The following is a 24,047-nucleotide window of genomic DNA, read 5'->3' on the forward strand; positions in this document are numbered from 1 at the left end:
CCCAGAGACATTGCCAGGCTGAAAGGCAGGATAAATGCACCCACTCAAAAACATCTTAGTGCACGGTGCTTTGTGCTACCTGGCAGATGTGGAGATGGTGAGGTAGCTGACAACCCTGCCTGGGTGAGCAAAATTGGCTGGGAAATGGGGCAGGGCTTAGGGTTCTGTAGTTGGCGTCATACCTCCAGGAGGCGGGGTGCAGGTTTGGGAGCCAGTTCCCAAACCCTGAGCCCCAATAACATCACAGAATGTTACATTCTGGAGGCCCCATCTTCAGTGTAACCACACAGAATGCCACTGCAACTCCACCCTGGGAATTCCCCATGGGATCTCAGGAAGGCCACACCTTCTGGGACATTACTTGGGATGTCATGATGGCTCAGGCTACACTTGTGGTGACATCATGCACGATGCCAAATTCTGCACGCCCGGCCTCCAGTAATAGCACACTGAATGCTGTGGCAGCCCTGCCCACAGTGATGTCACATGAGATGCAAAATTCCAGAGGGTCTAATGATGTCACCTAAAATGGCTTGATGGCTGGCCCCTAGTGACCTTAGCAGCCCCACCCCTAAAGATACCTCATGGAATGCCAGAGACTCTGGCTGTCCCCCTGTGACATCATATGGAATGTGCTGGCCCCTGCTAATATCACATAGAATGACTTTATGACCTGACTCCCACCACACCATGTTGGAAATCCCCAACCCCCATGACATCATGAGGAGTGCCATGCAGGCCTGGCCTTCAGTGACATCACAGGAAAGAGGAGGCTCTGGACCCCACCCCCCACAACCTGTGGCTGGAGGTGTTCCTTGCCTTTGCCTCCCAAACATGCCCACCAGCCGGTCCTCTGGGCCTCTCTGGGCACATCCCAGTCACCTTCCTGGCTATAACCCAAGGACCAAGCCAGCTCCTAGTGTTGGCAGAAGCTAGATTCAGGCCAAGGCCTGAGAACCATCCTAGAAGGAGCCCAGAGAGGCTCTGGGGACAGTCCCTTGCCCCAGGTGCCAAGCCTGGGTGGGCCTCTCGCCAGGCCCTAGGCTTACAGACATGGATGGAAGCTCCTGCCAGTCCCCTCACAGGGAAGCCCCTTCCAAACCAGGATGCTCTGCAGTCACCAGTCACCAGTGTCCAGCCCATTCCCAGATGGGCTCTGCAGACGCAGCCCAGGAACTGAGTTGTTTCTGTGTGACCACATTACGGGTCACAGAAACACTGCCCGACACCACATGGGTGATAACAGCAAGACCAGGACAGCCCTCTCCAATGGCTGTGAACCTGCCATTTCAGCCCTAGGGGCTATGGTGCCCTTTTTTTTTCTTTTCTTTTTCTTTTTTTGAGACAGGGTCTCTCTCTGTTGCCCAGGCTGGAGTGCAATGGCGTGATCTCGGCTCACTGCAACTTCCGTCTCCCGGGTTCAAGCAATTCTCCTGCCTCAGTCTCCCGAGTAGCTGGGACCACAAGCACACGCCACCACACCCGGCTAGTTTTTGTATTTTTAGTAGAAAGGGGGTTTTATCATGTTTGCCAGGCTGGTCTTCAACTCCTGACCTCAAGTGATTCGCCCACCTCAGCCTCTCAAAGTGCTGGGATTACAGACATGAGCCACCATACCCAGCCTGTGGTGCCCTCTTAAAATACTGGCCACCTTGTGTCCACAGCGCCCCTTCCCCAGCCCTGGAATCTGCAGAGACAGGAAAGGACAATACAGAAACAGATGCCTGGACTGCCAGGAAGCCACAGCATCTGCTTTGCAAAGTCCAGCCTGCCCTCCAGGCTCCACAGGGGCATCTTAGAGCTACTTGAGATTTCTTAAAATACACTTAGCCCTTACCCCCAAACTCATTGCCATAGCTTCTATTAATGATAGGAGTGTGTTGCTGCCTTGAGTGTAGAGGTGAACAAAGGGTAAAAACCAACATCAGCATGGGAAAGCAAAACAGTTTTCTAGACTGAGAGGGGACTCCTGGGGGCAAGTTGAGCTGCCCAGCCAGGCCTGTCCTGCAGAAAATCGACTTTCCCTACTCCTCTATGTGATCCCCAACATTTTATTATAGACATTTTTACAGATTTCTAGGCAGAAAAAGTAGAAAACATTCTAAAGTGCACAGCTGAACACCCGCCACCATGGCTGTACCATAACATTTCACTCTCTTTGCTTTATCACACTCCATCCCTCCACATCCACCAGTCCATCTCATTTGCCAGGCATTTCAAAGAAAGCTGCAGGCACCAGCATACTTCCGTCCAGGGCGAATTTTGCAATGCCTGTTCTGTCCTAGTGAACTGCCCATGGGACTCCCCCACAGCAGGACACTCCCACAGCAAGGCTCTCTCACGGCAGGGCTCCCCCAAATGCTCACCTACAGAGAAGGGGTTGTACCCCTGCAGGGCTGGGTCACTGAAGACCCCACGCAGGAGGGCTGCAACCTTGGTCACAGAGGAGACACTGACAGGAAAGATGGGAGTTGTGTCCAGAAGATCATGATGACAGCATGAGCAAGGGCACCAGAATGACGTCCAAAAGAGGCGGGGGCCAGATCAGCAGGGCCCTCTGCAGGGCCATCTGACTGTCCTCCCTCTGGAGGTGCCTCAGAGACATCTTTCTCTCACAGGCGTGGGCCAGCTGGCACCAGCCTTCCCCGCCAGGTCTCCTCGCTTCCCCTCACCTGGACCTGCCTGGCTCTCCCTCATCCTCAGGTATGGGCTCGGGGGATGCTTGCTAGCAAGGAGAGCTCAGCCTCCTGGGGTCTGGTCAGTAGCCAAGCCTCTGACCAGAGGGGAGTGGCTGAGCTGGATCCCCTGCCTGGCGCCTCTCCTGTGCAGCTGTGTCTGCTTGTCAGGGCTCAGCTGGCCTGGCCTTTGGCTGCCCTGAGGAGGGTCCAACATCCCTCAGGGTGGGGGCTGGGGGTGCTGATATCCTCCTCTAGGGAGGTGCTCCAGGCAGGATGGAGGCAGGCACTTTATGGATGACCAAGAGCCATCAGATGCCTTCACCCCACTGCAGGAGCAGCCTGCCTGGGTGGGTTGGAGGGGGGCACCCTCAGACCCTTGCCCAGAGCCCAGGGCTCATGGAGAGTGCACTCCATTCACGATGCTTCCGCATCACTCTTGTCTGACTCCATCCTCCTCTTTCCTTTGTGTGTTTCAGAAAGGGCCCAAAGCACCCAAATCCTTGGAGCTGCGGTTTTTTTTCTTTTGGATCTTTCTATCCGCCTTTGAGCATTTAAACGCCTCCCTTGAATGAGCGTTTCATTCCCACTTCACATTTCAGTCTTCTCCAGCCAATGGGCCCCTCTAAACCCTGGAAACCCAACCCTGGGCACAGCCTAGAATGGCCTCAGGGTGGAGCACCAAGCTCCTGTCTCCAAAGCCCCCAAGAAAGGCTGCAGGTGTTTGGAGGCCAAGATCAGCCCCCTGTCCCTAGGAGCCCTTCCGCCTTGCTGGGCCAAGGTCTTAGGGCACCCCCAAGGGCAGCCCAGGGAGGGCTGGTGCCAGAGCCACCTGTGAGTGCTGGGGGGCAGGGAGGCAGCAAAGGAGGAGCACAGGTGCCAGTATGGGCCGGGCCCCTGGCTTCGGTGCCAGCCTCCAAGCCCTCCAGTGTCAAGAGAGACAATGCCTTTCTCGGGATTTTTGTGAGGATTATGTCGTTAAACAGGGGATTATGTAAGGAGGGTGCAGAGCTAAGAGAGTTTCAGGAAAACTCCCAATCCAGGGAGGCACAATGCTGACCCCATCCGCTACCCTCAGAAGGTGCGAGGCTGGCTGGCTGCATCCCCGGGCTCCACAGGAAACAAGATCCACAGCTGGCAGAGGGTGGGGCTTGAGGGGCCAGCCCTGGCTGACCAGTTCTGAGCCAGCCTGCTGGCCCTAGAGGGGCCTGGGTGTCGGGGGGAGGGGAGGAAAGTTCTGTACAGGGTCCAGGGGAAAGAAGGCGTCAGTGAGGCTTCAGACGCACCCATGCCATCGGCTCCTATTTCCCCAGTTCTCTGGCAGCAGAGAGAGCAGCTGGGCTCTGCAGACGTTTCTGGCCATCATTCACTCCCAGTGTTCAAACCAGGCAGGCCCCTGCCTTCCTCCCCTTCTAGTTCTGCCAGTGTAGATGTGGTGGGTGGAGGCTGGGGCAGGTGGCAGATAAGTAGGAAGGGTTCAGCAGCTCCCCCTCCCCACACTCCCAGGCTGCCTGCTTGGGTTGGGGCGGGTGGGACAAAGTGCATTTTCATTGTATGATTAAATTACTGTCTTGCCCTGCTCTGCTGCCTTCCCATCTGGCCTCCCTGGGGTTTTGCTCATGCTCACCCTCTCACTGGAACCTTCTGTCTCCCCATGGTCCCACTCCCCAACTCCACCCTGGCTGATAAATAAGCAGGAGTCTCCTCAATGCTCAAAAAACCTCTCCCTGCCTGCCTGGGTGACTCCAACTGGCTCCTGTCATGTCCCCTTTCTGCACCTCCAGACTCCTCCAGGAGGTGACCCACACATCCTGCCCCCAATGCCACTGCCTCCCACCTGCTCACACACAGCCATCTGCCTTTGGCCCCCACTATTCCACGCATATCAATGACCTTCTGTGTCCAAAGCCAGGGGTCACTGCCCCCCTCTAACTGACCACACCTGCCCTGGCTTTCCTCAAGTGTCTCTTGAGTCTCTCCCGCCTCTCTTCCTCCTGTCCAGGTCCACAGTTCCATTTGTGGCTTGGGTGTGGCCACTAAAATGCCCTCAGGGGCGCTGGCTCTCAGGGGCCCCCAGCAAGGCCCATTCTTGCATCCAAGGATGGTTCCTGGGCAGAGGTGGAGCCTGGTCCCAAAGGGGTGACAAAGCTGCGTTTGAGGGCAGGAGAGCTCTGCGTGGGGGAGGGTCTTTGCAGTCAGGGGCAGCCTCTGGATGAGAGGGGATGATGTAGAAAGGGAAGGAGACTTGGAATTGGGGAGCTATCCCCCAGCAGGGCCTGGCCCAGTCTTTCTCAGTCTTTCTCTAGCCCTGAAGTCCTGACACTGGCAACCCCACAATGCCTGTAGCCCCGGAGCCCTGGGGCTGCTCATGCAGCTGCTCTTGCACGGTGTCCTGGCCTGGAGGCCTCCAAGGGTCCAGTTCATTCCCCAGAACCCAGCTAGGCTCATGTCCTCTCCTTTTGGATCCCTCACAGAGTTAGATACAGTTCCGAGCGGCAGGGAGGACCTGGCCTGGGGGACCTCTAAGAATACATTCCCCAGCTGGGAGCCTCCGAGCCTCTGGCTGCTTATCTTCCCCTGCTGATAGATGGATGTTGCCGGGGAGGCTCCTGCCAGCCCCACAGAAGCCCTTGGAGGCTTGCCTGACCTTCAGTGCAGCTATAAACAGCATGGCCTGTCAGCACTGCTAAGAGCTGCCCAAGAAACAGCACTGCGTGCTCCAGCGGCCCTGAAATTCCAGGCATTGCTGGCACAGCTACCCCAGAATAGTCTCAGCCTGTCCCCCTTCCTCTCCCCAGAGACCCTCTGTCCTCAGCATGTTCCCACCACAGCTGGGAGAGTCTGATAAATAACTGGAACCAAAACCCACAGAGGAGGAGAGGCCTCTGGGCTGGTGCTCCAGGTGAGCCTGCAGGTGGGGTGCCTGAGACCCTAGGGACAGAGGGCTTCCAGTAGAGAGGCAGGCCCCTCCTGGGCCCAGGCTCAGCCCCCTAACTCCACCAGTCTCACAACTTGTCCTGGTAGACACCAGGTGGAAAGTTTTCATAAGTGCCTGTTAGAAAGAGCTCCCACAAGTGTGGAAGGCATTATTTATTTATTGATGTATTTTTGAGATGGAGTCTCACTCTGTGAGACTGGCCTCCCCTGTGGTTCTGCTCATGCTCACCCTCTCACTGGAACCTTCTGTCTTCCCATGGTCCCACTCCCCAACTCCACCCTGGCCGATAAATAAATGGGCGTCTTCTCATTCAAAAAGCCTCTCCCTGCCTGCCTGGGTGGCTCCAACTGGCTGTGCCTCCCCGGATTGGGAGTTTTCCTGACTCCCCAGACTGGAGTGCAGTGACACGATCTCAGCTCACTGCAACCTCTGCCTCCTGGGTTCAAGCTATTCCCCTGCCTCAGCCTCCTGAGTAGCTGGGATTACAGGCATGCGCCACCACACCTGGCTAATTTTTGTATTTTTAGTAGAGACAGGGTTTCACCATGTTGGCCAGGCTGGTCTCCAACTCTTGACCTCAAGTGGTCCGCCCCCTTGGCCTCCCAAAGTGCTAGGACTACAGACACGAGCCACCACACTCGGCCTGCTATCCCCATTTTAAGGGTGAGAAAAACTGAGGCTGAGCAGGTAAACCGACTTCTGAGGCAACACAGCTGAGAACAGCGGGGCCTAACAAAGCATACTCGTCTTCCCCAAGGTGGGGGCATGAGAGGCGTGAAGAAGCGAGAGCCCAGACCAAGGTCCCGGCCTCTGGCCAGCTGCCAGGGCAGAGTCCGGGCTGGGCCTCTGGAGCTGCTCCCTCTCTGCGCTTCTGCCCCCTCCCCACTTCCTGGAGAACTAGCTGGGGTGGGGTGAAAGGGCAGCTCATGTTGCAGGCCCAGCCACACCTGTCCAGGATAAATAAAGGCATTTCCCTGCCACCCTCCGCTCCCGGTCTCCCTCTTGAATCCCCTTCTCTGTGAGTCCGCAAGAGGAGACCCTCTGAAGGGAGGCCTTGAGGGGCTGCTGCCGCCCCAAGGTTGCTGCCATGGACCCCCGGGAGCCACCACCCAGCCTGCAGGTGGCCTGTGTCCTTCCAGGAGGAGCTGCAGCACACACCTGCAGCTGAGAGGGGACAGGTATCCCCAGTGCCTCTCTAGTAGTCCCAGTCAGAGGGGTGAGCAGGCCAGCATGGGAGTTGGGGTGAGAGGACACAGGAGATCCACCCATGGCCATCCCTGTCCTGTGAGCAAACTCCAGCCTCAGTTTGCCAGGCTCTGAAGTGAGGTAACGATCCGAGCCTCGCTTGCCTGCCCACCCCACAGGGTCACACACTCTTGCCTATGGTGCCCTATGGCACAGGCTCAGGTCCTGGCTGGGGTGGCAGTGGAGTTCCTCCAGAGAGCTCTGGCCATGCCTCCCCCGTAGGGGGATGTCCCTGGTGCAGAAGGGCCCTGCGAGCCCCAGCAGTAAATCCTACAGCCCTGGTGGGATGGCAGGGCTGTGTCCACAAGGCCTGCCCTGCCAGCGGCACGGAACCAGGACACAAGCCCAGGCTATCAGCAGCCCACCACCAAAATTTCTCAAGAGGTTCCAAGCCCTGGGAAGGGCTCCAGTTCCCAGTCCAGCCTGCTCCACAGCTCAGGTGATTTGGGGTATGCCCCTAAAGGAAGCCGAGAGGCCATTATGCCCATCCCCCAGTGCCCTGCCTGGGCTTCGGGTTCTATTTTTAAAAGTCCCCCCAGTCATTGGATCCAGCACATCCCTGCATACCCCCTCCCCGGAGTAAGGACATTCCTCCTGTTATCTAGCTTAAGGCCTCTGGGCTGCCATTTAAGCCCCTGGCTGGCTGGGGCCAGGTGGCACATAGACCCTGGGTGAAGTCATTGGCTATCCTGAGTGCCAGTGAGCCCAGTGGCCAATTTGCACCCATAGGGATAGGGCAGGGAGCACCAGCAGGAGGCCTGGAGATGGTGGAGCTGGGGGAGATGTGGGCTCAGTCTCAGGCAGGGGAGGCCACAGGGCCCATGAGAGAGCACACAGAGGCTCCACCTTGTACAGGAAGGAGTCCTGCAAGCATGGGGGTGGGGAGCTGTGCAGGGCAGTGGGAAATCCACTGGGGCTCACATGCCCACAGGTCGCCACCTCATGCAAAGTGTGCAAAGCTGTGGGTTTCCAGGACCCTGTGGTCTCCAGGGCAGTAGATCTGGAGGGGTGGAGTCTCCAGGTTAGAACAAGCCACATCTCCAACTGAAGGATGGAGGGCAGGGCCTGTTCCCTGTGCCACAGCCAGGCCAGCACCCACCCTGGAAGCATGTGGCCTCTATGGCTATTATAAGGCTCTCACAGCATCCCTGGGTGGGGCTTCTACTTCTGGGGTTCCCCCAAGTACCCATGGAACCAAAAACAGAGACGACTACTCCAGTGGTGGCGTTGGCTCCTGACCCTCTGCCCAGGCTCCCTGGTCCCTCTGCCAAGCACCTTCAGGCCTTGCCCACTTCAGTGCTTCCCTTCCAACCCCTTCCTCCAGCCCCCAGGCCCAAGGCAAGTCCCAAAGGCCCCAGAGAAGAAACTGTCCCCTTGTTCCCCTAGTGGGCAGTAGCCCAGATACCACTGCCCACCCACTACCCTCCGGTGACAGCCTGGGAGCCTCCCGCTCCTGACTTGTGACCAGAACAGCACGGCCAGGGGCTCAGCCACCAGGCAGGGTTGTCCTTGCCCTGTATGCCTCACAGTTCATCCTGAGCCTTGGGGTCTTCAGCCCTGGGTCTACCAGTGCCTTGCTGGGGAGTCTCTTTGTTTGACAAATACTGACGGAGCGCCTACTACGGTCTAGATGCTGTTCCCCCGTCAGTCCCTGTTCCTGGAGTGCTTCCTTGGGAGCATGGCTAGCTTTCTGCCTCTCTGGTGTTGCTGTCTCCAGCCAGGCAGTAGAGTTACTCAGACAACCCGATGTTCTGTGTCATCTACATTAGGCCGTGCTGCTTCCCATCACAGACACTGCAGGACAGGGGGCCATCTCACCAGGCCCCAGGCTTGAGGGGAACAAGTGAGACAGACAAAGCGGCCACAGTGAATGGGGAGGACCACCCAGCCCCATGAGCCAGGATGCTGGTGTCTCAAGTTTGGGATGGAGCCGGTGCCCAGTACTCAGTCCAGCCCAGCCCCACACTCTGACAGCAGGACAGCCAAGGTCAGCAGCCTGTTTGTCCATCTATCGAACTGCCCATCACCTGCCCTCTCCATGCTGGGAATGCTCCCTTCCCAAAGCAGCTGCCCACATCTAGGGAAATGCTAAAGGCTTGGGGGCACCCTAAGCCCACTCTAACAGTGAAGGGATCAGGAAGGCGCTGTACTCTGTCCAGCTACCTGCCTGCCTGCCTGCCTGCCTGCCTGCCTGAAAACTCAGCATTTTCTTCTCTGCTAAAAACACCTACCACCTGCTCATGATGTCTCACATGCATAACAGGCCGGCGGGCTCCTGTGAGCAAACAGCTGTGGCTGAGACCAGAGGACCAGGCCGGTCCCAGGGGATGGGGCGTGCTCTGCTTTCTGAGAGGCTCAGAAAGGACAGACAGACACACACACAGCGTGCCCGCCCCGTCGGGTGCCAGGCTGTGGCAGGGTGCACTCACCCGGGAAATAGTGAGGGGCATGTTGAAGTCCTTGCCCCCCTGCAGACGGAAGCCCCAGGGCCCAGGCCCAGTCAGGGTCACACTGTAAGACATGCTGGTGCTGTCAGCGGCCGCCTCTGCAGACAAAGGGTAGAGAGGTTTGAGTGAGAGGGCACTCAGGCACTCTGCCTGCCCGGTCCACACCTCTGCCCCTGCCCCTGCCCCCCAGCCTTGCCTGCTCTGTCCCTTGCTGCCCAGCTGGGCTGCGTGGAGCTCTTGAGAGGCTCCTAAGAATAGCTGGGAGCGAATGCCATCGACACTGATATCTGCCCTCGGCTGCGCCCATAAATGGACTGTAACCCTACACTGTCCCGCCCGCCCGCGGCCTCCCAGCCGGTCCACCGTGACTCACACGGCTAATATAGCCCCTGGGGAGGGGTGTCCGGCACCCAGCACCCCCAACGGGGGAGGAAGGGGGACTGGCCAGGTTGGTGAGAATGCTCTGGTCTCCTTGCTCCTGTGTCCTCTGGAGAGCAGAGACACTCGCTCTTCCTGCTCCGTGGTACCCATCCTCTTGCTCAGAAGACTGGGGGTTGAGCTCCCTTGGGCAGGGGCTTTGCTGCCATGTGGTCCCTGCCCAGGATTCTGGGGTTGTGCTTTATCCAGTGTGGGGTCCTGGAGGTAGCTTGGCCTGAACTGAGCCTGCAGCTAGTCTGTGACTGGCCAGGGTTGTCCAGCCATAAAAATGATCATAATAGCAGCAGCTCCGGGCATAGCCAGTCTCAGCATGCGCCCTTCACTCCCTGGGATCCTGAGAAGCTGCCACCTGGACCCACAGGAGACAAAGCTCAGGGAGGTTAAATGACTTCTCCAAGGTCACACAAGGAGTGGACCCAGGCCACGCTGGAGCCTGGGCTGATTCTTACAGGATGCATGCCAGATAATGGGCTCCCAATGGCCACAGAAGCCTCCCAAAGCCCTGGTCCTGGGCAGCTAGCCCTCTGCCTGCACCCCTTGGCACAGGGTCTGAAAGCAGGTCTGAGGTAGGCCCATCCCCTCCAGACCCTCTGGGGGCCTAGCCAGTTATTCCTGGCTCTCCTGTCTTATTTGTGCTCTGGAAAACTTGACGGCAGCATGGAAAGCTCCAGCTGCCAGTGCCACACGCCAGGCCCCGTGCCCTTTGCGCAGGAATGGCAGGGGGCAGGGAGAAGGGAGGAGACGCCATTTGCTCAGCTGCTAGACACAGGCCAGGAGGGGCAGGGAGGGGGAAGCACGTGTGGCATGTTCAGCCTGTACCCCAGAGACAGGGTGTTCTGGATGGGGGCCTCAGCACCTTGGGACTTCTGCCAGGGTCTTTGGGCCAACCCCTTCCCCAAGAAAGACCTCAGGCCCCTATGTGGTCTAGAGATAGATCAAGGCCCGCTCTGGCTCCTTGGTTGGAGAAACTGAGGCTCAGGGGAGGCAACTGGGTTGGCTGCTTGCTGGCCCTCTTGGAGAGCTCTGGCTTGGACCCTGAGGAGTCAGTAGAGGCCTAGATATGAGTCATTTCTCAGCTTCCAGCCTCACTCCTGGGGCCTGGCACATGAGGATCACCCATATTACGGGGTTGTTTTGTTCTTGCCCAAAGTCACAAAACTATCAAGCGGAAGAAGCCGGGAAGACTGTCCTTTCCCCTGCTTAATCACCTCCTTCATCCTATATCACGCAGCCCAGCCCAGGAGGCCAGCAGTCCATGACCAGCGTCCCTCCCCCGTACCATTCGCTGTCCCTTTCTGCAAAGCCCCATGTCATCCATCCCTAACTCCAGCCTTATTCCCTTTCGTAGGGGTGTCTGTCCATCCTGCCAGGCTGGAGAGGACCCAGCAGCAGGGCATAACCAGTGTGGGAGAAGGAAGGCGCCCACCCCCAGGGCCAGGGAGCTGGGGGAGGCTGTACCTGGAGCTGCACGCTCTTTCTCTGGCCTCTGGCTCCTGCCAGATGAAGCTCGCCTCTGGGGAAAGGAAGGGGTGGCAGGAGAGTGCTCTTAAAGGCGAAGGCCGGCCTCCCTCCATCTGCCTCCCTCGGGAGACGTGAAGCCAGTCAGAGAGCAGCTGGTACCCATGCGCTGGGCGGAGCTCAACAGCTCACTGGTGAGTGAGTGGGGACGGAGGCCAGCCTGGCCTTTGTCCCTTCTCTGCTGTACTCCCTGCAGTTTGAGGTGGGCCTCAGAGTGAGAGTCCCAAGAGTGGTGACAGAGGGAGGAGAAGAAGTGAAGTTGCTGGAGGCATCAGAGGCCAGGCCCTGGTTCTCTCCCATAATAGCACCAACAGGTAGAGACCATATTTTGTCTGAAGACACCTTCTCCACTTTTTATTTTCCTATACCCTGTCAGATCCACACAGCCCTGGGAGGAGCTTACATGAAATTATTCATTCCATTACATGAAATGAATTATAGATGCAGAGTGTGCACGCATGTGCTTGGTGTGCATTCAAATAGGTAACTATGAGAGAGCATGCCTGCAAATGCCCGTGTGCACAAGAATGTGGGCCACAGTGGAACGGTGCGCTGGGGGAAGAAGCCAGAGGTGAGTAACTGCTCCAGTGTGCAAAGGGAGGTCTGTGCTCAGCTTCAGCTGTTGGCAGTGGGAGATGTGGAGCTGGCCTTCCTATGCCAGTGACAGGCCCAGCCTGCGGACAGAGGCTCATAAATAGCTGGTGTGTTCTCTGGAGCCATCACCATTGTCATCGCCTGGACAATTGCAGCACACAGCATTTGAGGAGAGGCAGACAACTCGGGAAGCGGGAGAGCCTGGGCACACACCCCTCAGGCTGGGCCTGGGATGCGGCTGCTGAGCTGGAAAGTGGGTGCGGAGGACGTTGTGGGGCAGGAGTTTTGAGGTGTGGAGAGGGGACATGGGGCTAGGGCTGCGAATCCTGTGCAGCATGGGTGACAGGGCCACTTCCAAAGCCTGCAGGCTCACAGCGTAATCCTGGGTCTGTGTACATGAGGGAGACATGGGGGGGCTGGATGTGTCCCAGAAGAAAGGGAGAGCCAGTGGGTGTCCTACATCCTGGAGTCCTTGCAGGGGAGCAGCCCCTTGGTCTGCAAACAAACAGCACGCATCTGTTTAGCTGAGGAGCAGTTCACTGGGGGCAGTCTCCCGATGACCTGCCACACGCTGGGTCACCGAGCGGTGGGGAGGTTGCAAGGAAGGGCCAGGTTGTGTGCTGGGTCAGGGATGGGCCTTCCCAGAGTCCACATCCCAGAGTAGGAGCCAGTAACGCCTAACGCTGCCTGCAGAGCATCTCCTGGGATGCTCCCTGGGCTCTTGACTCCCGGGGTCACAACTGAACTCATCCTCACCCCCATCATCCAATCCTCTCCTCTCCTCTCCTCCACATGTGGAGACTCTGGCATCACCCCCGCTCCTGCTGCCCTTACATGGGTCACTCCTTGCCTGCCCTGTGGCGCTTCCTTCCTCTAGTCTTTACCCTGCAAAGCTGACCAACCCCCTCCCAGGGCTTCCTGCCCCTAGGTCAGGTCTGGAGACACCTAGGCCAGTCCCTGATGGGGCCTTGCCTTCCCACTGCTCCTACCACCTCCGACCCGTCTTCCCTTCTCCTATGTCCCCCACTGCCAATCCGCAGGGTCCCTCTGGCTGCTCTCAGGGTCACAGAGAGACATCCTGTTCCAGGACATATTGAGCTCCCTCCCCTGTGCCCCTGTGTTTGCACAGTCACACAGGCTGTCTCCTCATCCTGGACAGATCAGTGCTCCCCCCACTCCCCATCCCTGCTGCCTGCAGATCCCTGCTTCACCTCCACCTTCCTGGGGAGCCTCAGGGACTTGCCTCTGCTTTCAGTACCCTGCGTGCTCACACCTCGATGGCAGCGCTTATCACATGTGTGTGGTGATTGTTGATGGCTGCCCAGCACCCCACCCCAGCCTATCCCTCCAAGACAGGCACTGTGTCTTTCATCAGTGCCTGGCCAGCCTGGGGGTCACTGCCAGGACTTTGTCCTGGCATTTATGGCATGCACAGTGCCTGGGCTCCAGGACAGGGGGCGGTGCCCCCAAGGGGAATGCTGAGAGAGGCTGAGGCTACCCAACTGCAGGTACAGCCCAGGACTTTCGTTCTTGGATGCACAGGGACACAGCACTCAGGAAGGAAGGAAGGCAGGAATGTGCCTTTGGCCTTGGACTAGCTAGGGAAGCCAGAGAGCCCAGGAGCTGAGCTGGGAGTGTTGTGTGGGTGTGACAGGAGGGACAGATGGGGAGCTGTCAGCTGGGGCGAAGGGCTGCTTGGGAGCCTGTGCACACGACATTTCCAGTGTTCTAGAATATGGCCTTCTCTAATCGCCATCGACATTCCGTTCCATAGGCACTTGGGCCGACAGCTGGCCTTCTTTTAATAGCCACAAGTATTCTGGGTGACATCCTGATCTCAGGGCATTTATGGTGAGCACATCCACAGCTTGCAGCCCCTTCCTCCCCTGGTATGTCCAACCTTGCAGTCACACAGCGAGGCACACACCACCCACACTCACTCATATACACAGCTTAAAGCAGACACATTGGGGCATGCTGTGTCACGTGTCACTGGGTGTTACAATGACAGAGCATGTGCCGGGCACATGGCCACACACATGCTCGAGCTATGTTCTGCCGTCTGCAGACCTCCTACTCTTATCAACACACACATGTACACTTATCATGGCACAGCACAGCCAACAGCACCGTGCAGAGTCAGAGTTGCATGATCACACACACATACACACACGCAGACCACATGCAAGCCTTGCTCAGAGCATCTCGGAGTCACAGAGACCCCCAGGCAGACAAGGAAAAGCTGAGAGGTGCTGGGAGCAGGTGATTCCTGGAGGGCATTGCCCCTGCCCAAGAGAACAAGTCTCCCTTTCCTGGCCTCTCCCTGGGCTACTGACCCCTAATCCCCACCCCTTTACGGATTGGCAGGTACCGGGCCCAGTCACCTTCCCTGGAGTCTCTGCTTCCTGTCCCTGGGGTCTGGGGGGCGCCTTGGCTTCCAAGTCCTCCAGACCCTGACCGTAGAGGGACCGCCCATTCGCTTGCTGGGCGGCTCCCCACACAGCTGCTGCCTCCATGTGTGTCCAGCCCTGGGGGAGGTGAGAAAGTGACTGTGAGGTGAGAGGAACAGTCCGTAGCTTTGCTCCTGCCCTTACCCCACCAGGTCCTCCTCCGTCCTCCCAACAGGTATTCATTGCGGGAGGCCCCTGACACCATTTGCATGGCTGCTGGTCACCAGATAAACCCCGTAAATTGTGCGTGCCTATGCTAGGGTATGTGTGTGTGTGTGTGTGTGTGTGTGTGTGTGTGTGTGTGTGTGTGTGCAGGTTTGCTCCCCATCTGCACACCTGCAGACCTCCCTAAGAAAGTGGCTATTTATATTTTTGAATACATGGGTGGTCTTCACGAGGGTCTAGGCCTCCATTAACAGATTAGATTTCTCCTTGGTGACTACAGTGGTTTACAGGAGGGACCCCTGAGAGCTCCTCTCTCAGTCCCTCAACCAAGACACCTGAGGATGCAGGCAGTGGGAGGAGATCACTGGCCGGCCAGTCGGCGGCAGCTCTTGCTGAGGCCCATAGAGGGCGCTGTAGGTAGAATTAAGGAGGAGCCCAAGTGTGGCTGGAATAGGAGCCAGTGGTGCACAGAGCTTTCCTGGGGGCATCCAGGGGCAGCAGAACTGCAGGCACCAAGGAGGGCTGACACCCACCCTGGGCACACCTGGCCAGCGCTGATGTGAGATGCCTGTTTTCCCTTTCAGAGGAGGGTGTGGAGCCTCAGAGGGGGTAAGTGACCTGCCCAGGCTCCCACAGTGAGCATGTGGTAAGCTGAGGCTCAAAGCCACATCTCCCATCTCCAGGGCCCATGACAATCCTGTGAGCTCTTCAAGGCTCCCAGGAGGAGGGGGCTTAATGCTGAGGAGCAAGGAGCTCCAAGCTAACTCCTGCCTTGACTCTCTGGAGCCCTATCTAGGGCCAGATGTGCTGATCTCTTCAGGCTGCGGCTCTAGGGAGAGTGTCAGTGTGGAAAAGGAGATGGCCTGGAGTTGGAAGACCTGTGTTCAATCCTGGCCCTGCTCTTGGGAACCCCCAAACCATCCCCTCTCTGGCCCTAGTGCCCCCGCCTATCAGGGAGGATTATGAACTCCATGGGGGTGTTGGGATGGTCTCTTCCTGTCAGGGTGCCAGCGTCCTGAGGGTTCCTGAGTCTCAGAGGTAGCCCCACCAGGGCCCATGCTTCCCCCAGAAACCCAGGGCTGCCTGAGGAAGGGATGGCCAGGTGCAAGCTGGCGAAGACCCAGCATCCTTACCACCTCACTCTCTGAGCCCAGGGACTCCTGGCGCCTCCGTCCAGAGATCCAGCTGAGGTTGGAGGTATGGCTGATCAGCGTGGAGCGGTGGGTGGAGCGGTAGCTGGGGTAGGGGTGACTGTGCCGGCGTGATACACCCAGCAGCACCCCCAGGCAGGGCAGGTGCTGGGCAATGGCCACCCTGCAGGGGCCGCACATCTGATTAGGGCCAGGGGATGGGCAGACAGAGGCAGGGGAGGGGATGGATGCACAGGGTGGTACAGGCCTAATGTGTGGTGACTGAGAGCCTCTGGGGAAATGGGGAGGCTCAGACCCTGGAAACTATGGCAGGTGATGAGGACAGAAAGACAGATGCTGGGTGGGGAGATTGACAGGCTCACAGGGCTGGTGGGAGGAACAGAGAGATTCTGGGGTAGGCATGCAGGGAGAGCCTGGGGATGTCAGTTCCAGCCCCCAAGTGGTTGGGTCAAGCCACATCTCTGGTAGTGGAGACCAGGGACACTCCCGAGCAGCCTCTGTGCTGGACGGGTTCAGGCCTGCCACTGGCCTTGGGAAGGCGGTGAGTGACGGACACCACCAGGCAAAAGGAAGCACTGAGGGAGAAGCGGCCTTGCCGGGTTGCTATCAGCACGCATACTGGCCCAGAGCCACTCCAGGCCCCTGCCAGGCCCTGGGAGCAGAGCTGAGCTCTCCCTGCTGTGGTCTCTTCAGGATGACACTATCAGGGAGGGCAGTGGGGGAGGGGCTTAAATTCACAGGGCTGTCCTGGCTGCCCTACACCCCAGGTCTGAAAGGTCCCATAGTTAGGATTGGATACTGCCCAGGGAACCCTGACCTCCCTCCACACCGTGCCCCCTGGGAAGCTGGGGTAGGGGAGGGAGGCACACCAACTCCAGACCCCATTCAGTGTCACTAGCCGCTCCCAGCTGCTGGTGGCCCCCATCCGACACACATACAAGAGACAGGAAAGGTGGTGGCCTCTGCCCCCATCTGCAGGCCAGGCCCTCGGAGGCCAAGGCTGGGGTTCTGGAAAAGAGCCACACCTGTACTTGGGGTGGGTGATGGCGTAAATGATGGGGTTGTGGATTGCAGAGGCCTTGGCGATGACGGCTGGCACCGAGCTCATGTAGGGTGTCAGGACATGTGCGTACCTAGGACAGAGAAGGTGTGGTCCCCAAGCTAGCTGGCTCTCCTGATGCACCTTCTCTTCTGGGCCAGGCCCTGCCAAAGCCCACATCCTAATCCGGCCCAAACCAGCACCTCTAAGTCAGCCCCACAGGGAGGAATTGGCAGTGCCAGGATAATTTTTTCTTTTTTTTCTTTTTGCTCTATCACCCAGGCTGGAGTTGCAGTGGCATGATCTCAGCTCACTGCAACCTCTGCTTCCTGAGTTCAAGCAATTCTTTTGCCTCAGCGTCCTGAGTAGCTGAGACTACAGGCTCCCGTCACCACACCTGGCTAATTTTTGTATTTTTAGTTGAGATGGGGTTTCACCATGTTGGCCAGGCTAATCTCGAACTCCTGACCTCAGGTAATCCCTTGCCTTGGCCTCCCAAAGTGCTGGGATTACAGGCATGAGCCACAATGCCCGGCCTATGCCAGGAGAATTCTGATCTGAGTGAGAAGGAGGGAGCAGCGGGTGGTTGAGTGTGTGGCTCTGGAAGGAAGATGTGCCGAATTTGGGGTGGAGGTTCCCAGGTCCACTATCCCTTGGAGCCTGTGCTGCTGGCGACCCCCCACTTCCCCCCATTGACTCTGGCCCTCGGACCCTCTGCCTAGCTCTTCTCATACCCCACCCCAACCGTGATGCCCATTCTTGCCCTGGCTATTGTAGAGAAATCCCACAGTTGGGGCCTGGGGGGACCAGGCCATTCCTCCACAAGAAGGTTTTCTATCTAAGCACTTCCAAGGTTAAATAGCCCTCACTTCTCAAAAACACTTCTGAAGGTGAGCCTGCATCCGTGCCGCTACAGATGTCACAATCCCCAGACTCTAGCCACAAAGGGCTAGAAGGGCAGCTCTCAGGGACCCATTCCTGGAGATGGGCAGCACCTCTGGTCATGAGACCACAGCCCAAGCGGAGAGAGAGGAGACCTCAAAAGGAACTGTGTGTTCCAAAGGGGGCTAGCAGGCCAGCCGCCCAAAGTTTTGTGGGGTGCAGAGCTCCTCTGCATGTGCCCTGGTGCTTCCAGGAACTAGGTGGCCTCCCACCCACCCCGGGGCTGGGCACCTTACCCAGGGAGAGAATAAGCTGTGAGGCTGGTCTTAGGGTGCAAGGATGGCTGGCCGGGGTTGGGCTGGGAGGAAGAAGCTGCCAAGGCTTCTTGCTCCCGCCCCCACCCCTTCAGCCTCTCCCCCAACTCTTTACCACGGCTTACCCAGCAAAGGCCACCAGGGCCACAGCAGAATAGGGAGCCCAGGAGAGCACGAAGAGGAGGATGACCAGCAGCATGATCTTGGCCATCTTGCACTCGCTCTGCAGCCGCTGCCGCTGCCACAGGGACTCGCCACTCCCCTTGCAGGCCCCGAAGGTCTGGAGAGCCCTAGGAAGGACGCATAGTCCAGGTCTGACCCTAGTCGGGTGGCAGCGAGCACCAGGGTCACGGCTGCTATCGGGGAGCCTCCCTGGACTATCTTTGGGGGGCACTTGGGAGAGTGTCATTCCTTCCAGCAGTGCAGGCAGCCGTGACTTCCAGAAAGTTTTCTGTGACATGAAGGTCTTAGCTGCCCCCTACTCCCCCTTGATTCGGTGTGCCTTCTCTGCTCCCCTGGCCATGCCTAAAAGCCCTCCCCGGAAGCCCTTGTCTCCTGAGGCTCACCCTAGACATCGCTGCCCCGTAAGCACGTGCTCAGCCTGCCTTCAGCCGCTGGGCATGCTCTGGTAGGCTGGTGCAGGTGTGAGTGGTGGGGCAGGGGCCACCTGGCAGAGGGACTGGCCCCCCTCCTGTAGCCCCCCTCCATGCTCGGCTCTTACTGTCCTGTCTCCCGGATGGCCCTGAAGATGAAGATGTAGCAGTAGATGATGATAAGCAGAGGGAGGAAGAACACGAAGCAGCAGAGAAGCATGGTGTAGGCGCGCACAGCCGGTGTGAAGCTCATGTAGTCCCAGGAGCAGGATGTTAGCAACCCCTCGGGAACGTAGGCACCTGGGAGTGAGGGCAGGTGCTCAGGCTTCGTGGTGGCACTGACCAGGGCTCCTTATCTGGCAGGAGCTTTGTATGTGGCATTCGGGTCCCCATACACAGCCCTGGCCCCTGACCTGGCCCTGTCCAGTGCAGTGAGGAAGCTGGAGGGAATTGGGATGGCCTGCAAAGCCCACTGCCTCCCATTCCTGCTAGATTTGAGCAGAAAGCTCACCATAATTACAAGATGGTGCTTGCCAGGGCTTCAGCCAGAGGCCTAGTCTTGCCCCAGGAGGGCTACTACCTTGCTCTCCACCCTTCCACCTGCAGAGGCCTCACACCCCAGCCCCCTGCCTAGTCTGACTCAGCATGACAAGTACCTGTCACTTTGCCCCACCCAGAAAGCCTCTGTATTTTGGGATCAGCTGCCCAGGAAGTCCTTTGGCCCCTGATGGGGCAGTGTCAGTTTCCCTTGCTGCCAGTCACGTCCCCTGAATGTCCATCTGACCTGAGGCTCAGGTAGTTCCTGGGCACCCCTGCCCCCGTCAGCTGGCTGACCCAAGTCCACCTACTTCCCCTTGAATGTGCCCCTCCCAGCCCATCTGCCCCACTTCCAGTTCCAGCATCCCACTTACTCCAGCCAAAGAAGGGTGGCAGACTCCAGGCCAGGGCATAGAGCCAAACGCCCAGCAGGACAAATGCCGCGCGCCTCTTGGACGCCACACCAATGGTGGCCAGCGGGCGTGTGATTACCAGGTAGCGGTCCAGGGCGATGGCCGTCAGGGTGATCATGGAGGAGATGCCAAAGAGAGCCCCACAGAAGGCATAGAACTCGCAGCCTGTGGGCACAGCCCCTGCTCTGAGTCCTGGGGAGGAGGGTCTGGGGATGGGGTGGACTCTGCTCTGGCCCTCGCCTCACAGGAAGAGCAGGCCTGAGCACACTCCACCCCCTCCACCTGCCACATCTGGCCAAGGCTGGCAGAGGCCTCAGGACCAACACTGCATCTTCCGTTCTTGCTTACTCACAGGACTGAGGGCAGCTACCCACTCTCTGCCCAGGCGCAGCAAATCACCTCCTTTGGGCCACCCACCATTGTGGGCATCCCCAGGTCAAAACCCTCCTCCTCCCTCGAGCAAAAGGGAGCCCCAGTATCTACCTGTCTCCCCAAAGAGCCAGTGCTTATAGAGGCTGCTGGCGAAGAAGACAGGGGCCTGGGTGAAGGACATGAGGAAGTCGCTGACTGCGAGGTTGATAATGAACATGTTGGCAGGTGTCCGGAGGCCTCTGCTCCTGGAAGGATCAGAAGCTGTTAGGAGGCACTTCCTGACACCTCCAGAGCTATGGGGAGCTTCCCGCACCCCTCAAGTACACATGTGCACACATATGCCACACACTCACACATGCACACACACACGGGCATGCAGACAGGCTTGAGCTGCCGGGCCACAGAGCTATCCCACTGTCCAGCAGGGACCAGCCAAGCAGCTGTTGAACCCAGCAGTGTGGGCTGAGTGAGGACCCCAAGACAGCTCCCTCAGAGTGAAGCAGGGGGCAGTTTCTCTCCAAAATCTGAGGCATGGCCCAGCACAGGCTGATTCTTGGGCCATGTCCCTTTCCTCTTCTCGCCCTCTAAATTCCTCTGCACAACTCACACCATCTCCTTGGCCAATTCACTGGTTTCCTTGAGTCCCTCCAGGCCAAGATCTTCCTAGAGGTTTCTCCCCAGGCTCCTCCTCCTGCGTACCCTGACTGTGCTTTCCCATGGCTTCTTATGCCTCCCTCCTCCTCGGGTCCCCTTCCACCCTCCCTCCAGTGTCACATCCTGCTGGGGCCCTGCCCTGCACACTGTCTCTGTAGTCCTCACCCTTGGGGACGGCAAAGGGCAGAGGAGCTGATGGCTGTGCACCACGGCTGGGCCAGGCACTTTCACCAGCCTCAGCTCCTGTCATCATCCATCTTTGCATCCACCCTGAGGGAGGCGTCATTGTCCCCATTTTCCAGACAAGATGCCCCCACTCATGAAGTGACTTGCTCTAGTGCACAGCACTCAGTAAGTGGCTCATTTGTGGGGCAATGCACATCCAGGAACTTACTGCATCATCACAGTGACTCCATGAAGCACAGCTCCATTTTGCAGGTAAGAAAAGTGGGCTCAAGGAGGAGAAATTAGGTGCCCAGTCCTTTAGCTAGCAGGTGGGAGAGCCAGAGGGCTGTGTGGCCCTGGAGCCTGGGTCTCTTTCTCCATCTGCCTGTCTCAGTCACTGAGCCAGGCAAGGGGGCAGATGGAGAGGGACACTGGGGGTGGGTGTCAGGGGTGTTTGAGGGACTTGAGGATTCTGGTCCCCAGGTATGCTCTTTTTTGGGGGGTGGGGGTGGAGTCTTGTTCTGTTGCCCAGGCTGGAGTGCAGTGGCATGATCTTGGTTCACTGCAACCTCCGCCTTCTGGGTTTAAGTGATTCTCCTGCCTCAGCCTCCTGAGCAGCTGGGATTACAGGCCCATACCACCGCGCCTGGCTAATTTTTGTATTTTTAGTAGAGATGGGGTTTCACCACATTGGCCAGGCTGGTCTGGAACTCCTGACCTCAGGTGATCTGCTCACCTTGGCCTCCCAAAGTGCTGGGATTATAGGTGGGAGCCACCGCACCCGGCCTAGAGTGGCTCTTCAAGGCAGGGGGAGGATGCTCTCTGGGGCAGGTGATGGCAGAGGTGCGCTGAGAGCCGGGCAGAATGGTCAGAGACCCACATATTCTGGGCACACACACCCTCCACAGAGGATGCACCTGGGTGTCAATTAGTGCCAGTCAGTCAGGCCTCCCTGGACCATTTTTGGCTCTTTCCGTGACCTTGAGGAAGATCTGGGCCTGAGATCATCGAAGGCATGGCCCTGCCCTCCCTGCCTAGGCTCAACACTGCCCTGGCCAGAGTTAGAGCCAACATTTCCTGCCCGCATGTTCTTCCTGTCTGCATGGCTGCCACCCTCAGTGCCCTGGGCCCAGCACCACCAACCAGGCACCTGCAGAAGGTATAGATGACCGTCAGGTTGCCCAGCATCCCCGTGAGTCCCACCAGCAAGATCACTGTGCCCAGAGTATAGTGGGCATGGTCTGGAACATCAACCGTGGGGAAGGGGACCCAGGCAGCAGCCCAAGTCCCAGCTGCCTGCGGAGAGACAGAGAAACGAGGGAATCACATTATCCCTTGTCACCTTCAAATAGTCCTGAGAAGGAAGACTTAGGATTCTCAACAGGGCAGGAAAACTGAGGCTCAGAGTGGCAAAGCCACTTGCACACACAGCTCGCAAGTGGCCAAGAAGAATGGAAGTGCAGGTCCTTTCCAGAGTCGAGCCCAAGCTCCTAGACCATGGCATAGGGGCCTTCTAGGAGTGGGCTCAGATCACCTGCTAGAGACTGGTAGGACAGACAGATACGTACCTGGCAAGCAGGGACATGGCCTGGGTCACCTTATCTTTCCTTAAGGAGAAGGCAGAGCCAACTCCTGGGTGCATCCCTGCCTGCAGTATGAACTCCAGCCCAAGGGCCCAAGACAGTGTTTGAGGCCTCTAGATGCTGGGGTTGTGAGTTGGGTGGAGCCCCTCTCAGGAGTCCTGTCCCCTACTGAGCCTTAGAGAAGTTGCATTGCCCCATAGCGTAACTGGGTACAGCTGACCTTGATGCCTGGCATGAGAATGAAGGGAATTCCCTTTAGAAAGAAAGCTTAGGCCTCCAGGGTCACTGAAGGGAGGTCATGACCATATCAGGTCAGGACAAAGGGATTTAAAGACTCCTCCCACCCTAACCCCTTTCTGGGGAAGAGAGGGTGGCTTGGTCTCTGTCCTACCCCAGTGGCCCCTATAGCTACCGGAACCTTCCCATCCTGTCCAGCACCTGGGCCAGCACCCCCAGGTCCTGAGGGTGCCCCCAGCCCTCCCCAGCTAGCAGTGGTGTTGATGGAATATGGGCCCTGGGCCTGGGCTAGGATGATGGAGGTGGCAGAAGGTACCCAAGGCTTCGCTGTGGGCTGGGCAGATCCAGAGGCCCAGGGTGTGCCCTTCTCTCTGAAGGGCTCCATGGGGCATCCAAGCAACCTCTAAAAGGAATGAGTGCCGCCGAGGACAGGTCTGGCCATTCCAGCCCCTTGTCCTCAGGGCTGGCCTTTCTATTCCTTGAATACTCTCCATTAGGAAGGACATTGCCTGCACCCTCCTTTATCAGCCTGTTTATTGGGGGCGGGCTCAGGGAGGTCCAGTAATGGCTCAAGGCCCCACAGCAGAGTTCAGATCTTTTCTATCTCCCGCTCAAAGCCCCTGCGTGTGGCCAGGAGGGGACCAGGAAGGGGATAGGGAAGTCTCTGTGCATGCACATGCTGGCCCAGGCTTACCGTGGGACTGACGGATGGAAGCTGGCCCAGGCTGGAGATGCTGCTCTGGGAGCTGTCCCACCTGCTGGGTGGGGCTGGGGTGGCCATGCAGCTGGGCTCCTGGGTTGGGCTCGGCGGGACTCTTGGCCCTGAAGGAGGGTTCATCCTGAGTTGGGATGGTCCTTGCTCGAGCCCACAGAAAAGTCAACGGCACAGGGAGCTCAGGACTTCAGCTGTGCTCAGCCTCCCAGCTTTCCTCCATCCTCAGCACCCCTGCTCAGCCTGCCCGCTGCTTTCTCCTGTGTCTGGTGCAGATCCAGCCTGGAGCTGCTCTTGGGGCTGGCGGTTGCTCTGTGTCTGGTGAAGCACAAAGGAGTGAGTGTCGCAGTTATGGTGACTCAAAGCCACAGAGTTCATCCCCATCTTTATATAGTGGTGCGGGAGCTGCACATGCTCAGTCGCTCCATGCCTCCAGCTCACTCCGACCAAGGTCCCTGGGTGTCTATCTACGAAGGTCTGATGATGGTGGTGTGAATGTGTGTGTGAGTGTGTATGTTTCAAGGGAGATTTCTGGATGATGGTGGTATGACTGTGTGTGAGTGTGTGTGTATGAGTGTGTGAAAGTGTGTTTCAAAGGAGACTTCTGGGATGATGATGTGAATGTGTATGTGAGTGTGTGTGTGTTTTTCTTTTTTTTTTTGAGACAGAGACTCGCTCTGTCGCCCAGGCTGGAGTGCAGTGGCTGGATCTCAGCTCACTGCAAGCTCTGCCTCCCGGGTTTACGCTGCCTCAGCCTCTGGAGTAGCTGGGACTACAGGCGCCCACCTATTTTTTTTTGTATTTTTTAAGTAGAGACGGGGTTTCACCGTGTTAGCCAGGATGGTCTCGATCTCCTGACCTCGTGATCCGCCCGTCTCGGCCTCCCAAAGTGCTGGGATTACAGGCTTGAGCCACCGCGCCCGGC

At 58.0% G+C, this 24,047-nt stretch overlaps 2 protein-coding genes across 6 annotated transcripts in view; both read right to left on the reverse strand.

Moving 5' to 3' along the window:
• LDB3 (LIM domain binding 3) overlaps positions 1-9,653 on the reverse strand; it is a 69,490-nt gene extending 59,837 nt beyond the window's left edge. The window contains exons 1-2 of one of the 4 annotated variants that reach the window (XM_073019012.1): positions 9,502-9,652; positions 9,288-9,403 (exon numbers count right to left, since the gene is read on the reverse strand). In XM_073019012.1, coding sequence (XP_072875113.1) covers positions 9,288-9,380 — 93 coding nt within the window. In that variant the 5' untranslated portion in view covers positions 9,381-9,403; positions 9,502-9,652. Of the gene's footprint in view, positions 1-9,287; positions 9,404-9,501 lie in introns of all 4 variants that reach the window. The other 3 variants (XM_073019015.1, XM_073019013.1, XM_073019014.1) reach the window with 3 other exon arrangements.
• Positions 9,654-11,588: 1,935 nt separating this feature from the next.
• OPN4 (opsin 4) lies at positions 11,589-23,484 on the reverse strand. Of its 2 annotated transcripts, XM_038008969.2 has the most exons (11): positions 23,105-23,248; positions 21,739-21,886; positions 20,820-20,850; positions 19,883-20,016; positions 19,361-19,564; positions 18,578-18,749; positions 17,982-18,146; positions 16,647-16,754; positions 15,604-15,784; positions 14,240-14,383; positions 12,312-12,350 (listed from the first exon to the last, which is right to left on the reverse strand). In XM_038008969.2, the coding sequence occupies exons 1-11, from the start codon at positions 23,246-23,248 to the stop codon at positions 12,312-12,314; spliced, it is 1,470 nt and encodes a 489-aa protein (XP_037864897.2). The 2 variants fall into 2 exon arrangements, with proteins under 2 accessions (XP_072875646.1, XP_037864897.2); XM_073019545.1 differs by lacking the exon at positions 20,820-20,850 and having other exon boundaries at positions 11,589-12,350; positions 21,741-21,886; positions 23,105-23,484.
• Positions 23,485-24,047: the final 563 nt, after the last annotated feature.

The sequence above is a fragment of the Chlorocebus sabaeus genome, chromosome 9, assembly GCF_047675955.1.
Source record: "Chlorocebus sabaeus isolate Y175 chromosome 9, mChlSab1.0.hap1, whole genome shotgun sequence".
Classification (NCBI taxonomy): Eukaryota; Metazoa; Chordata; class Mammalia; order Primates; family Cercopithecidae; genus Chlorocebus; species Chlorocebus sabaeus.

Excerpts from the sequence above, each read along its gene's own strand:
- OPN4 (XM_038008969.2), bottom strand. The coding sequence starts at position 23,248 with ATGAACCCTCCTTCAGGGCCAAGAGTCCCGCCGAGCCCAACCCAGGAG. Across the intron at positions 19,565-19,882 it reads CTGGCTCTTTGGGGAGACAG|GCTGCGAGTTCTATGCCTTC; the intron begins GTAGATACTGGG and ends CTGTGCCCACAG. Across the intron at positions 18,147-18,577 it reads GCCATCCGGGAGACAGGACA|GGCTCTCCAGACCTTCGGGG; the intron begins GTAAGAGCCGAG and ends CGTCCTTCCTAG.